The 14132-nt window shown below is 38.4% G+C and overlaps 1 protein-coding gene across 4 annotated transcripts in view; it reads right to left on the reverse strand.

Annotated features, from left to right (window-relative positions):
• The window catches only part of LOC306871700 (uncharacterized protein), a 37213-nt gene that overhangs the window by 2384 nt on the left and 20697 nt on the right, over window positions 1-14132 (reverse strand). For 2 of the 4 annotated variants that reach the window (XM_079419805.1, XM_079419804.1), the window contains exons 2-13: window positions 12333-12388; window positions 11227-11339; window positions 9657-9731; window positions 4305-4442; window positions 4048-4125; window positions 3214-3365; window positions 3075-3129; window positions 2873-2947; window positions 1763-1868; window positions 792-1271; window positions 320-715; window positions 152-232 (exon numbers count right to left, since the gene is read on the reverse strand). In XM_079419805.1, the coding sequence (XP_079275931.1) occupies window positions 152-232; window positions 320-715; window positions 792-1271; window positions 1763-1868; window positions 2873-2947; window positions 3075-3129; window positions 3214-3365; window positions 4048-4125; window positions 4305-4442; window positions 9657-9731; window positions 11227-11339; window positions 12333-12388 (1805 nt within the window). The remainder of the gene's footprint in view (window positions 1-151; window positions 233-319; window positions 716-791; window positions 1272-1762; window positions 1869-2872; window positions 2948-3074; window positions 3130-3213; window positions 3366-4047; window positions 4126-4304; window positions 4443-9656; window positions 9732-11226; window positions 11340-12332; window positions 12389-14132) is intronic. The other 2 variants (XM_079419807.1, XM_079419806.1) reach the window with 1 other exon arrangement.

Below are 14132 nucleotides of genomic sequence, written 5' to 3' on the forward strand. Positions count from 1 at the left end.
TGATTCCATCCAGTCAGAGGATATCAAACATATTTTAGCTGATTTTAGAACACATATTGCTTCCATTTGTTCCTCCAAGAAATGAGGCACATGCTTCTGTGTGAGTCTGTAGTGTCTGGAATGACTTGAAAGGCTACAATTAGCTCATTACCTGTACCATTCATTGGTCTGCCACATTCAGATTCACCTTCTTCAGTCATCACATTATACTCTGAGGCATTCACACACGACTCTGGACACACAGCATGAGAAACGAGTCAATGACATCCTAACCATAAAAACATTCTGCATTTCTTCACATTGTCTGTGTTTCCATCACCTTGGTTCTCTGGTAGGTCTTCATCAACTTCATCATCTGAGAGCACTACCACATTTCTGGGCTCCTCAGGTGCTAAATTATCCACATTTGGCTGGAATTCCTCAGATTCTGCAGCAGGCTGCTCTTCTGGTTCATCCTCAGACTCTGGTTCATCTTGCTCCTCAACATCCATCAGAGGGCTGATGACAGTCTTCACATCCTCAGTCTCCAATTGTTCTTCTACTGCTTCTTCATAGTTTGTAGCGATCTTTGTATCTGAAGGTGGAGCTGACATGGCTGAAGGTTCCTCTGGTTCCGCTACCTCTTCTTCTTCTTCTTCTTCAACAAGCACAGACTTGGCAGTGAAGTCCACTTCTGGCTTTGGTTCACAAAGGATTCGAGAGCTGGTTACAACCTCTGGAGAGAAGAAATTGCCAATCTATAAGACCACTTAGATCTTTTACTGTTGTTACAGAGACCTAAGTTAACTTACCCATAGTGTACCGTGTGTTATCAGAGAGTGAAGCTGGAGGACGCTCTGTTGCGGCAGCGAGCTCTTCACTGCAGTCATAGTTCCTAGACTCAGATTTATCATGACTGACCAGCAGCTTTGGAGATGCATGGGAAGCCAAATCGTGGACTGGGGCTTGAGGAGGTGGCCGGTTAGGTGGTGATGACTGGGGTGGAGGGGGTCTGGAGACAGGCAGACTGGGTGGAGGCGAAACAGGTGGGACAGAGCGTGGAGGGGGTGATGTGGGAGGAGATGTTTGAGGGTGTTGTGGTGAGGGGATCGTCCGGTATAGTGGGCTAAGTGGGGACATTGGACATTTGGAGGACGTGGATGGGGTGCGAGAAAATGGTGACCTTGTAGATGGACTGAGAGGGGATACGGGACCAGAAGTGGAATTGGCCCTTTCAAAGATAAAGGCTGTGTCTGTCAAACTACGTTGGTAGCGACGGAATGGAGATTTGCCTGAGGACCAAAACATAAATGTAAGTCAAACCTCAAATGTTTAAAGTGCCCCTATTATGCAATTTTTAAGGTTGCTAATATTGTTTTATGAGTCTCCTAAAACAGGTTTACATGCATCCAAGGTAAAAAAACAGCGTCTTCTCGACGTGATATTAACCACACATAAATTTTACTGTGTTTGTGGATGGGCACGCGAGAACGTGGGCGGACATTATGCAAATGTGTTATTTCGTGACGTACAGCCGTAACAGAATAAGATTCAAATTCCTGATGACTGCGAGCCGACTCTTTTTTTTGATAGACAATAACTTTATTTGTCGTGCACTGTTGGTTCACAACTTTATTTGTCCACAACTTTGCAGATAGTTTATGTTCACATACAGCTACATCATGACACACTGCATGAAAGGTAATATTCGAAAAGGCATAATAGGGGCACTTTAAAATGAACACTGTTAGCACTGTTATGAAATTATGAAGACCAAGTTTACCTGAGCGTGGCGATCCAGGGCTTGAAGAATTTTGTGAGGATGCCGATAACTGTCTGAAAAACTCCCTAGCATTGATGGTGCGCTGGGAAACAAGAACTGCTGCCTCCTACAGGCCAAAAGAAGAAGCATTATTCAACACAGCAAAAATGTGTCCAGGTTAATAAAGTAATAGATATGAAGGGGACTGGTTTTGCTGCAGGACACCAATTTCACAATGGACAAAGTAGTGACAACCAAAATTCTTTAGGACACAAAAGTAAACAAAACTCTCCTTATAATCAAACACTGAAATTTCTTAATATTACCATGCACTACACAGGTAATGTTCAACAAGTACTATCGTGAAGAAAAACATGTAACAAGTTCAGTTGGTTTCATGCATTCAGAAGCCAGTAATTCAAAGCACGAAGCAAAATTCTTCTTGCAAGTTAAAGGGATAGTTTACCCAAAAATTTTAATTCTATCATTAATTACTCACCCTCATATCGTTCCAAACCTTTAAGACCTACATTAATCTTTGGAACACAAAGTTTTAAGACATTTTTGAGGAAAACAGAGCTTTCTGACCAGCCACAGACAGCAATGGAACTGACATGTTCAAGGCCCAGAAAGGTAGTAAGGACATTGTTAAAATAGTCCATGTGACATCAGTGGTTCACCCGTTATGTTATGAAGCTACGAGAATACTATTTGTGCCCAAAGATACTGACGTAGAACCCGAATGCACTGTGCCTTGTTTACAAGCAGAGGAATGTACACACATGCGGTGTGGTACTCTCATGAACACGCATCGAAGACTGGCACAGAAGACAAGAAATTGTTGAATAAAGTCATTCTTTTTGTTTTCTTTGCACACAAAAAGTAATCTAATAGCTTCATAAAATCCCAGTTGAATCACGTGTCAGTTGCTTTACTGTCTATGTAGGGTCAGAAAATTTGTTCTAATTTGTGTTCCAAAGATGAACAAAGGTCTTTAGGGTTTGGAACAACATGAGGGTGAGTAATTACTGACAGATTTTCATTTTTGGGTAAACTATCCCTTTAAGTGTAGGGACATTGGGTTGTACTGCCTGAATCTGGATTATTCACAAAATAGGGGGGAAAACTCACTGCTGCTTTCTCAATAGACTCGCTGCGTCTGAGCCGGGCCCTCATGCCCTCCTCATGCTCTCTCTGCTGCTGCTCCTGTCAATTACACCAAGAACCCAAGGTTATGACTCCATACGATCATTCACCCATATGCAGGTTCATCAACATGTTAAAAAGCTTACTTCTCTGTAAAGAAACAGAATACACTCATTAATAAACACACCCATCTCACTTTCTCATCTTTTCTAGCCTCTTCCTCAAGCTGAGCCTGGATCCTCCTGTCAAAAAACCAACAGGAAGTTTAAGCTGAAATAATTCACCTTCAGACCGAAGTGGGTTTTTACCAGCTGGATGTTACAAACCTTTGATCTTCTATCATCTGTAGCTTTTCGTTCATCTTTCTGTCTCTCTCTTCAGCCTCTTTTATTTCCTGTAAAACCCGTTCTTTCTCCCGGCGCCGTCGCTCTTCTAAAGCCCTCCGACGTTCTTCCTCTTTTCTCTCTTCCTCCTCACGCTAAAACATGCATCATATCACACAGATCATATCATACACCTGAATTGCACTTTTAATAATTGGAGTCTGAACAAGAGGTTTATAATAATTAACTGATTATAAAGTACTTTGATTCTGGTCAATTGCAAATACTGAATATTTAATCTAATATTTTTGTATAATGACTAGTTAATAATAATAATAATAAGAATAATAATAATTCATTACATTTATATAGCGCTTTTCTAAGCACTCAAAGCGCTCTACATTGTGAGGGGTGGTGTCTCCTCGTCCACCACCAGTGTGCAGCATCCACCTGGATGATGCGACGGCAGCCATAGTGCGCCAGAACGCCCACCACACACCAGCTTACTGGTGGAGAGGAGACAGAGTGATGAAGCCAATCAGTGTAAGGGGATGATTAGGAGGCCACGATGGTCAGAGACCAATGGGGAAATTTGGCCAGGATGCTGAGGTCACACCTCTACTCTTTTCAAAAGACATCCTGGGATTTTTAATGACCACAGAGAGTCAGGACCTCGGTTTAACGTCTCATCCGAAAGATTGTATCATTATCTGATTGTAGTTGATTGTACATTATCTCTTACACGGCTGGCATATTATTTAGAATTTTTCTGCAGCATTTTGTGGAACACACAGGCTGTTAAATGAAAATCCAGCTGTAAGCACAGTTCAGCCGTACCTCTGCTCGTGCCCAGAAGGAGTCTCTGTTAATCCGTCTCATCTCCATGGCAGCATTTGTCTTCTTGTAGTTTGTACCCTATGGGTGTGGCATAGAATTGCAACAAAGGACCCAAAATGACCCAAAACATTAACCAGAGAAAATTAGACCACTTCCCCTATGTGTATCAATAAATTATAGTGAGAAACAGGCTTCTTCTGTTTTAATGAAGGAAGCCTTGTGCACAGCCAAGTCTGTGGTTTTTTGTGGTAACTTACCACAGTCTCCTCCTTATCCATCCTCTTTGAGGGTCTCCTCAGCCTCTCCATTGGTGGGCGAATCTCTGCAAAGGCAGCCATAATCACCTCCTCTGTCACCTCATCTTGCTGTGAGGCTGGAATAAATACTTGAGCTTCCTGTAGTGACACAAACATCAAGAGAAAAATACTGACAACATTATTGAAGCAGAACACATTTTTAACAAAGCAATGTTAGATAAGTTTGTTTCTCAATGCATCTATTGTTTTATTGCATTTAGATTAAGGATGGAATATTATTATGATGGTATTATGCTAACCATTTTTACTTTTTGTGGCGTCTACGTAGACAATAAATAAAGAGCTACAGATTTTTTTTTCATGGACAACATGAACAGCTTTTCTACTGGAAAAAAGTTGGAATAAACAAGTTTGGAAAGCCATTCACACTAGTCTTATATTTTGTAATATACTGTGTAAATTTAATATTTTTGTGCTGTTAATATTTATTAAGTGCCTTGCTGTAACTGCAACTTTTTCAAAAATTGAGCAGCAAAAACTAAAAACAAATTGCCGTTTTTATTTAGTTTAGAACAACTGTAAATATAAACATTATTTATTTAAAAAAAATAATTATTAATTACAAAATAAATAAAAATAGTGAGAACTAAATTGCAGTGTAGGAGCTGTAATGGCCAATAAGAGAACAGACTAAGGGTCTGGATTACTTTCTGTTGTACATCAGAGGCAGGATGTAAGAATGTATAAGCATGTCTGCATGCTACATTTTCCCTTATAAGGCATTTTCCTGTCATCAGCTTCCAGCTACAGCTCTGGGGTCAATCAGCTGAAGATCCACTGAGGATTTATATTTCAGGATACCAGAGTTAATCACTGCTCAACAAAACACCTCAGATCACAGTGATTCTAGCGTAAGATATAGTGATCTGGTTTGTGAGAGAGAAGGGAGTTGAAGAGCAATGAAACCGAGACATTGTGCCAGAGGGCCTTGTGAGTGCCGGATTGAGCTCCAACCCAAAAAAACCCCACAGCTTTTCAATGGATTACCATACTGCTACATTCAGCCCTCTTTCCACATTTCTCTGAAACGCATAAGAACTTGAACATGTCAGGACCAATTTGTTTACTCAGTGCTTATTCTATGACTGGAAAGACTTTAACTACAGAACATTTGGTTAAAATTTAGCTAATTTTCTCCTCCCTTCTTTTATCTCTTCGATCCCTTTTTCTGCTTGGGAGGAGTTAAATGACTTAATTCTCTGTTATTACTTGCTGTAGATGAGCCCCTTGACATGTAGTTAGCCCGGGGCTTCAGCGGTGATGACAGTATTAACAGCACTGAGGACAGATGCTCTCCCATACACACCTCACGCCTGCAGCTCACTGTCAAACTATGCTGACATCTCATCTCAGATCGCACTGAAAAAAACGCACACATTATCTTTCAAATGTTTGGGATCAGAAATTAATATTGTTTCATTAAAGATGCTTTAAATTAATCAAAAATGCCGGTAAACACATTTATAATATGACAAAAGGTTTCTTTTGAACTTTCTATTTATCAAAGAATCTTGAAAAAAAAAATTTATTCATAATCAAATTTTTGATTTTAGTCTTGATTTGTGTTATACATAAACCGCTGTGAAAGTTTTATGATTAATGGTCGTCATTAATGACTAATGCATATTAAACATCTATCTTGATGGCTCACAAATTTTTACAAAAACATTTTCTTGTTTTTGGAAGGTCTAAAGAGCTGACTAGTCATTCTGCACACATGACAGGCCTTACTAGCACAGACTCGTCACGAAGGGACAATACAAAGTGTGAGTGATAAATGGAGAAAGCAGGGAGGAGTAACTGCAGGGATTTAGACTACATTGTTTCTCATCTTGTTGCTGATACATCTCAGAAGTCAACACATACATTATAATAAATGAGCCTGGATTCGGTTCAACTCCCCATGTCTGAATGTCTTTGGAGACTAGGTCTGGACTAGAGACCAAGTCAACACAAAATGGGTGTTGTTACTTTTAATGATTACCTAAAAGGATAATTCACCCAAAATTAATATCCTGTCATCATTTACTCACCCTCACGTCATTCTAAACCTGTATGACTTACTTTCTTTAGTGGAACATAAAAACAATATTTTGGAGAATGTTTCAATGTTTAGTCCACACAATCAGAAAGTACATGTTTGAAGGACATGTCCCTTTTAGTAATCATTAAAAATATCTTCCAGCATAATTAAAAAATACAAGAGGACATGCAAGAGGTTTGCACATCTGTCACAGACTATGGCTTTGGTCACCCACTGTGTCTAGCTGGAGATTTCGCAGATCCCTCAATCCAAATTTAGAAAGGGTTATCATTAATTCAGAGGAATGTTGAGACAGAACGCTGTAAATGCCTCTGACAGCTTGTCTCCGGCTGTCTGATTTAATGGCTATACCGGGGTCCCCGTCCCATAAACTGTGTGCTCTAGTTGGTTTGGGGGATCAGCCTCTCCCACGCTATAAAACTTCATTCCTGACCTTATGTAACCTAACAAAGTTCATCTGCTTGAACAACCATCAATCAACACAAAAATAACCCAACAAGATTTAAATCCGAATGGAAATATAATAAAAGACATTTTGTAACCCACTCATACTGACATTTATCACACACAAACACACATAGTGGATGAACGACACAATACAAGGTCATAAAGGTTTTCGATCTCAAAAGAGAGAGAGAGAAAAAAAACAGAGAATTGAATAAACAGCATTTTTGGCATGCCTCTGGAGCTGACAGGGCAATGTCTTTATAAGGCATTAAAAATGTCCCAGCCATTAACTATGTTTGACGAACTCATACAACCACCTGAAAAATATGGCAATGTTAAAGCAACATCGCCTGGCTGGTAGAATAAATAAATCCACAGACAGCTTCAAGCAGGGTTTAAATTGGGCCAGGGCCATCCGGGGCTGAGCCCCGGCACATAGACTCCAGGGCTCGACATTAATGCTTCATTAATGCCAGACAAGTAACATGATTAAAACATCACTAACCAAAAATAACTAACGTTATGTAAACACCAAAACGCAAGTATTATTCTGATTTTATTACATTTAGAGTAAGTGGCGAATAGTGGATATAGCTACTGTATAATGCACAGTATAAGGTTGTGCTGCTGAGGCGAGGTTCACGCAGCCTCTCCAGGAGAAATCAAAACACGCAACACTAAACTCAGCATACTGAGGTAAAAAATACAGTAAGGCAACATCAATCAACGTTTTCACCATTACGACTGTTTAATAGTTCTATAAACAGTTCAATGAGCAAATACAATAATAGGTCACTTATATTTTTGGTGGAACCACAGCGCATCTCAAAGCAACCATCCGATTCATTGCTGAATGATTGTGTTTTGAACGAATTCGTTGAGTCAAAGTTTCATTAGCCCATGCATAAACATCTGATGAATCTGCCGTTTGAACAAATCGTTTGAATGAACGACTCAATAAGCCTTTTCACACATACAAACTTTTCCGGAAAATTACCGGCAAATTGCCATAAAGAGATCATGTGTGAACAGGACCTTTTCAAAAATACCGGTAAATTTGTTCCAGCAATTTACCAGAATGAGAAGTTGTAACATTACCAGTAAATTGCCGGAATTATGCTGTGTGTGAACGCAGAAGGAAAATTACCGGTACGAGCACGTACGAGTTCAGAGCGCGCTGACGTAAGACTCTACTCCGGGCCAATCATAACCTTCTGACACAGATGACGCAGGATAAATCTGCCGTTTGAACAAATCGTTTGAATGAACGACTCAATGACTCACTCATTAAATGCTCACTACTGGCAGCTACTGGCGTTTTAATTTCGTTGAAAAGCATCATTTCCACCATCATTTCTTGTTTGTATATTCAAAACATTTTCTCATAATTTAATGTAGTTGTATTTTTCAGTGTAAATGATTTAATTTGATAATGAATAGATAATAACAATCACATTATTATAATTGAATTTATAGATCAATGTAATTTGAAATTAAAGTTAATGAGATTAGTGGGAAAATGCCCTCTATAAAGGTAAAAAATACCCTTGGATATATATAGCTCGATATATATATATATATATATATATATATATATATATATATATATATATATATATATATATATATATAGCTCGATACCATAGAGCCCCCCCACATTACAAATACCAATTTAACCCCTGGCTTCAAGAGACATGCACTTATATCATAAAAAACAAAACCTTTAAATTTGTATAATAAACACTTTTAACCTTGTCCGTTCCTTGGGAATTTCTCTCTCTCTTTAATGTTTGCTCTTCTCAGTCAGTCAGTCTGCTCAGGAGAACAATAGAGCATGACACAAGAGGAAGAGTTTACTACAATAAGAGCTGGCACCAAGCTGCTAGACATCGCTTCACAGATACTAGCAAAGGAAGGAAACCATTTACAAGAGGGAAATCTCAGAATATAACAGAGGAGTGCATCTGTACAGATATTAGGAAGGCTTTTGCTTTCAGAATTGTGCGAGAGCCTTTTTTTACATACTCCACTCATTCATTCAAATAGACAAAACATTTTTCCCTTAACCTTCACCATTTGGTAGAGCATTTTGAAATCCTGGTTAAAAACACTGCACTCAACTCAACCTGACTGATCTTTTGATTTTTTATGCACATAACAGAGGCCAATGCAGGATGAAATGTGGACTTAAATAATAAATAACCTAAATAATAAAAAGAATTGGATGTATATGTGCACATTTTTGTGACAGAGTGCCTATACAATGGTTAAGTTTGTACGTTAAAATAAAGTACCAATTGTAATGTAAGAAAGATAAATGTATGTTTATGATGATGTCCCCTAAAAGATTCATTCTCTATATGTCTTCTATACAGCTTGAATTGATGTTTCTTCACAGAGACATGAAGAGAGAGAGAGCAGACGCCTTACAGAAAGGATGCAGAACATTCCGGAGCCATACAAACACAGGAAGTACATGTATATGAGAATTAGACAAATATCTGCGTGGGAGAGAAACATATTATTTTACTCAGTCCGTATCTGAACGCTTCCAAATGTAGCTGCAGCAGTATACATATACTACATGATTAATGAAGGTTTAAACCAGCACACTATTAAAATACCTTGTATTATGAAATACATTAAAATCACTCAAATTTAAAGAGTTTGATCTATAAAAGATGTCAGAAGAATCATGCAAACAAGTAAAGTAACCTGCTGATTATAGTGCTGTGATTAAATAAACTTTGTTCACAAACCGCTAATCATTGGCAAGTTGGCAACTGCTTTTTGTTTTTTACCTTGAAGAAGGTCTTGATGGCAGGCACATGGCTGGCACATTCAGTTCTGCGGTGCTCATCCACATCATTACCAACCTGTTTAATGTAGATAGAAGAGATTATGTGTGAAGTGAAGAGAAAGGGCAGTGCCATTATATTTGAGAGACATACCCCCCGGTTTCACAGACAAGGCTTAAGACTAGTCCCAGACTAAAATGTAATTCTGAGCTGTTTCAACTGAAATAAACTTGCACTGACTGATCTTAAAACATATCAGTGCATTTGTTTTGTCTCCGAATGCACACCAGTAATGTTTTTTTTCTAAGGCATGTTAATAAAAATTACTTAAATGTCCTAATTGAACTATGGCCTAATCCTGGCTTAGTCTAAGCCCTGTCTGTGAAACCGGGCCTTAAGCTTTCAAATAATCAAAATATGTTATAAGACATATTATAATGACACCTTTAAATATCATCAAGACTCAGTGTACACTTTAAAAAGCTTGCAATTGGTAAGATTTTTTACATTTTTGAAAGAAGGCTATTTAGCCTCACCAAGGCTGCATTTATTCAATCAAAACATTTATCAAAACGGTATTATTATCAATGCTGAAAAAAACACCCAGATGTGCTGCTTAATATTTTTACGGAAACCATGATACTTGTCCAGGATTCCTTGATAAACAGAAAGTTCTAAATAATAAAATTAATTTGAAAAATATTTTTTTTGTAATGTTATAAAAGACTTTACTGACACTTTTGAACAATTTGATGCATCCTTACTGAATAAAAGTTGTTTTTTTTCAGAAAGATCAAAAATGAAATACAAGAAATTGAAATCAATTTTAAACCTGTAACAAAGTACTCTTCTGGTGCATCTAAACCTTCTACATCATCAGAGGTGTGTACTCTGTGTGTGTGTGTGTGTGTGTGTGTGTGTGTGTGTGTGTGTGTGTTTGAGTACCAGTCTAGTTCACAAGAAAGTCTCTTGCAGTTAACAGGTCACAGAGACCACTCCCCCCTCCTCTATACAATGCCTGACTGGCTACAGATGGCACCTCTGACCCCAACCACAACATTCCCACTTATCATCTTAGCAACCACATCCACGATGGATATTAGGAAGGTTCCCAGAATGGTTCTTTGCGTCTGTATTTGAGCTCCTTCAGCTACAAGACTGAAGGTCAAAGCCCTTTTGTGAAGTGAAGCCATTGACACGTCTCATCAACAGGAGCCTCACATCCATCGCTTAAACATGGACGTTTAATGATGTGGCAGCTCCAACCAATGAGGAACCACTTCAGGCTCACACCCCATGGCAACATCCAATAGGAGCTAGGTCTAAACCTCTGATATCCAATCAGAACAAGATAAAATGACCTCATCCAGAACTATTTGTTATAAGAGCTACAAATGTTTGAAGCACTTCAAAAGAAGGGGAAAGACAGACGTTCCATCTAAAGTTTAGGACATTGTCTATTTGCAGTTCAGGAGAGACTTCAAGAAGCTACATTTTAGTGTAGTTGTTTGCATACATTTGTTATGGCTGATAGAAACTGATATAAACATACAGATTCTACATGCAAACTTACCCAGCAGACCATGACAATCTGTGGTTGTCCTGTTTCTGTCAGTCCCACCCTGCAGAGGCCATACACGGGCCTGCTGCTGTGAAATTTCCCAACCAATTCTGTCAAACCTCCAGCTGGCAGATGAGAGAGAGAAATAAAAAGGGAAGGGAAGGACAAAATTAAAGAGGTCTAAATTGTCTCCATGAAATAATGGCCACATGAAAGCAAACGCCTCAGCCACCATGAAACACTAGCATTCTTTTACCAGATTATAATGATAATCTCCAGAGAACAGGACAGGTCTGATGTAATAAGCAGAGCCGGTCTTTTCTTCTGCACTCAAGAGAGAGTTTTCTGCTTCGTCCGATATTAAGTGGAACAGTGTTGGCAGTCTCAGCCTTAATTGGTAATCCTCTCTGATTTAGAAGCATTTCACACATGAATGTTGCGTGATCGCCCTCAGACTGAGTTTTTAAACCGCCTCAAATAGAGCGCAACAGTGACTGCCCACATTTTAAATGGCCTTGGTTTTTCCATTCATCTTCTCCATAGGCATTTCAAAAACTCAGAGCTGTGGTGCAGTGGGCCATGCACATGCTCAGGACATTATATAGGAGCTGTTGGCCTGTGGGGGCCTGGGTACAAGTCCAGTCTGGGTTATGTCCCAATCCCACTCCCCTTCTCTCGTCTCTACTTCCCTGTCTACACTCCTGTCCTATAAATAAAAGCAAATAATCCCAAATTATATTATACCATATAAAACCATAGATACTCTAGTCTAAAACAATAAACCAGTGATTATAAAGTACAAAAGCTATATGATAATATAAAATATTCAATAAATATTCATAAAAATATATTCTAATCGACTTGATTTTGTAATTCACAATGCTTTATAGGAGTGGATGGTCTTTGTTTTGCTCTTTTGCTGTTATTCCTGTTTCTGTTTCCATGGCTGCCTTAGCAAAGTCTGCAACTAGACCAGATTTTTTTTTTTATTATTAAGTTGAAATCACACTGACTTATGGAGAAAATGAATGGAATTCCAACCCCCTGCTGCTATGCTTTATTGAGCATTGGCGGAAATTTAGACACACAAAAGAATGAGGAGGAATTGTTAGTCTTACCTCCTGAATCTGTGAGTTTGAGATTGTTGGTCACTCCCTCATATGTAAATAAAGCCCTGAAGAAAACAGAGAGAGAAATACATCAGTACATTACACTGGAGGAAAGTACAGCAGTCCACATTGTAGAAACGAGTTACAGAGTTAAGTTACAAGATTTGTTGAAACCAGATTGGAACATAATCCTGAACCAGACCATATCAAGTGCTGATACCATTTCAAAATGAGACAATTTATATAGTCAATATATATCAATAGTGATCCACGACCTTTCACAGTATCAAACAAATCACGGCCCTCCTTGCATTCCTCAGCCAAACATAATCAACACCACATCCTTGCTTATGTCATCTTAAAATGAAGTAAATGGGCTTGGGCGTGAGGACCATGTGTGCATTGTCCATGTGTTTATCCTACAAATTCACACCATTCCAGAATGCTCCACATATTGGACATGTATTGTGCAAACCAACCAGGCTCTCTGGAGAAATGCATATACCAAATGTTCTCACAGAAGAGCTGGCATGAGTCATCTCTATCACTCTTCCTTTATCATTGCTCTTGCTGTTTAGTTTTCTGATTATTCAGCAAACGTCTTTCAGGATCTACTTCAGAGTTGATGCTGCTGTCTTTGCCTATGATTTTTCACATTGTTAGCGAAGCTGTAATTTTGACTAGGTTCTAGTCAGGACTTTTTACCCAATGTTCCTGGGGCTACTAGCTCTAACAACAAGTGTATTCATAGTGTATGAAAACACAAAACAGCATTTGAACCCAGAACACAGCTGTCTGTGGTTATATATCATGCACTGGGACTAATACTTGGAACTGAGGCTGAGAGAAAATAATGGATTTTGTATCAGGGCCACTTGGCCACACCAAAACAAACAGTGAAATTCAGGTGGGGCACTCAGACTGTGAGATTAATAAGACTTGAGGTTCAGTGCAATTGAAGTTTAACACTGCATTTGTTGGATTGATCCATGTCCTATTTCCCTGCTTAGGGAATGGGGATCACAGTTCGTAAAGCTTTTTGGAAAGGTTCCCTTCTGTGACAGTCATTTGGTGCAACCATCAAAGTGAGCTGTTGTTTTAAATGGCAGCTGATTGAAATTGCCACTCAAAGATCCAAATCCAAACACGAGAAAAATAGATTTAGGAATATTCCTTGAATAAAGTAATTCTTGGACTGGATTCAAAAATGACTGACAAAAATCTTCTGAAGAAAACAATTCAGAAGTATTTTAAGATAAAGTTCAGTTTAAATGTTCTTAAATGCAATTCTGGAATTTCTTGAGGAGTTCTCAAATATCTTCCTTAAAAACATCTTTTTTTTTTCTTATAAAGTGATTGACAGGCTTTGGAGTTCTAGAATTGCTGACCATCTGAATGAAAAACACTTCAATTACCATAATAATAATAATAATAATAATAATAATAAGCATGCACTATTTTCATTGTGACTAACTTGATGGGAGTTCAGCATGCAGTGTTGAATTTTGTTTAATTTGCAGTGTATTTTGTAAAGTCACTTTTAAAGAGCCTGTCTCTAGATGCTTTTGCATTAATTTAGGATTATCTGTCTTTTGTGGTCTTTCTACAGTGAAAGTGTCACTCTAGTTACTAAATTTCAAATTCAGCAAAAAGTCACATCACATACAATCATGCCAGGCATTGTTTACATTATCCATCTTTGGTGTCACCTCAGAGAACTTGTGGTCATGTATAATAGTAGTAATATTACAGTGTTATGTTGTAATTACAACAATTAATTAGAAACAACACAACAAATTTACAACCCAA

This window comes from Barbus barbus (assembly GCF_936440315.1).
Source record: "Barbus barbus genome assembly, chromosome: 6".
Classification (NCBI taxonomy): domain Eukaryota; kingdom Metazoa; phylum Chordata; class Actinopteri; order Cypriniformes; family Cyprinidae; genus Barbus; species Barbus barbus.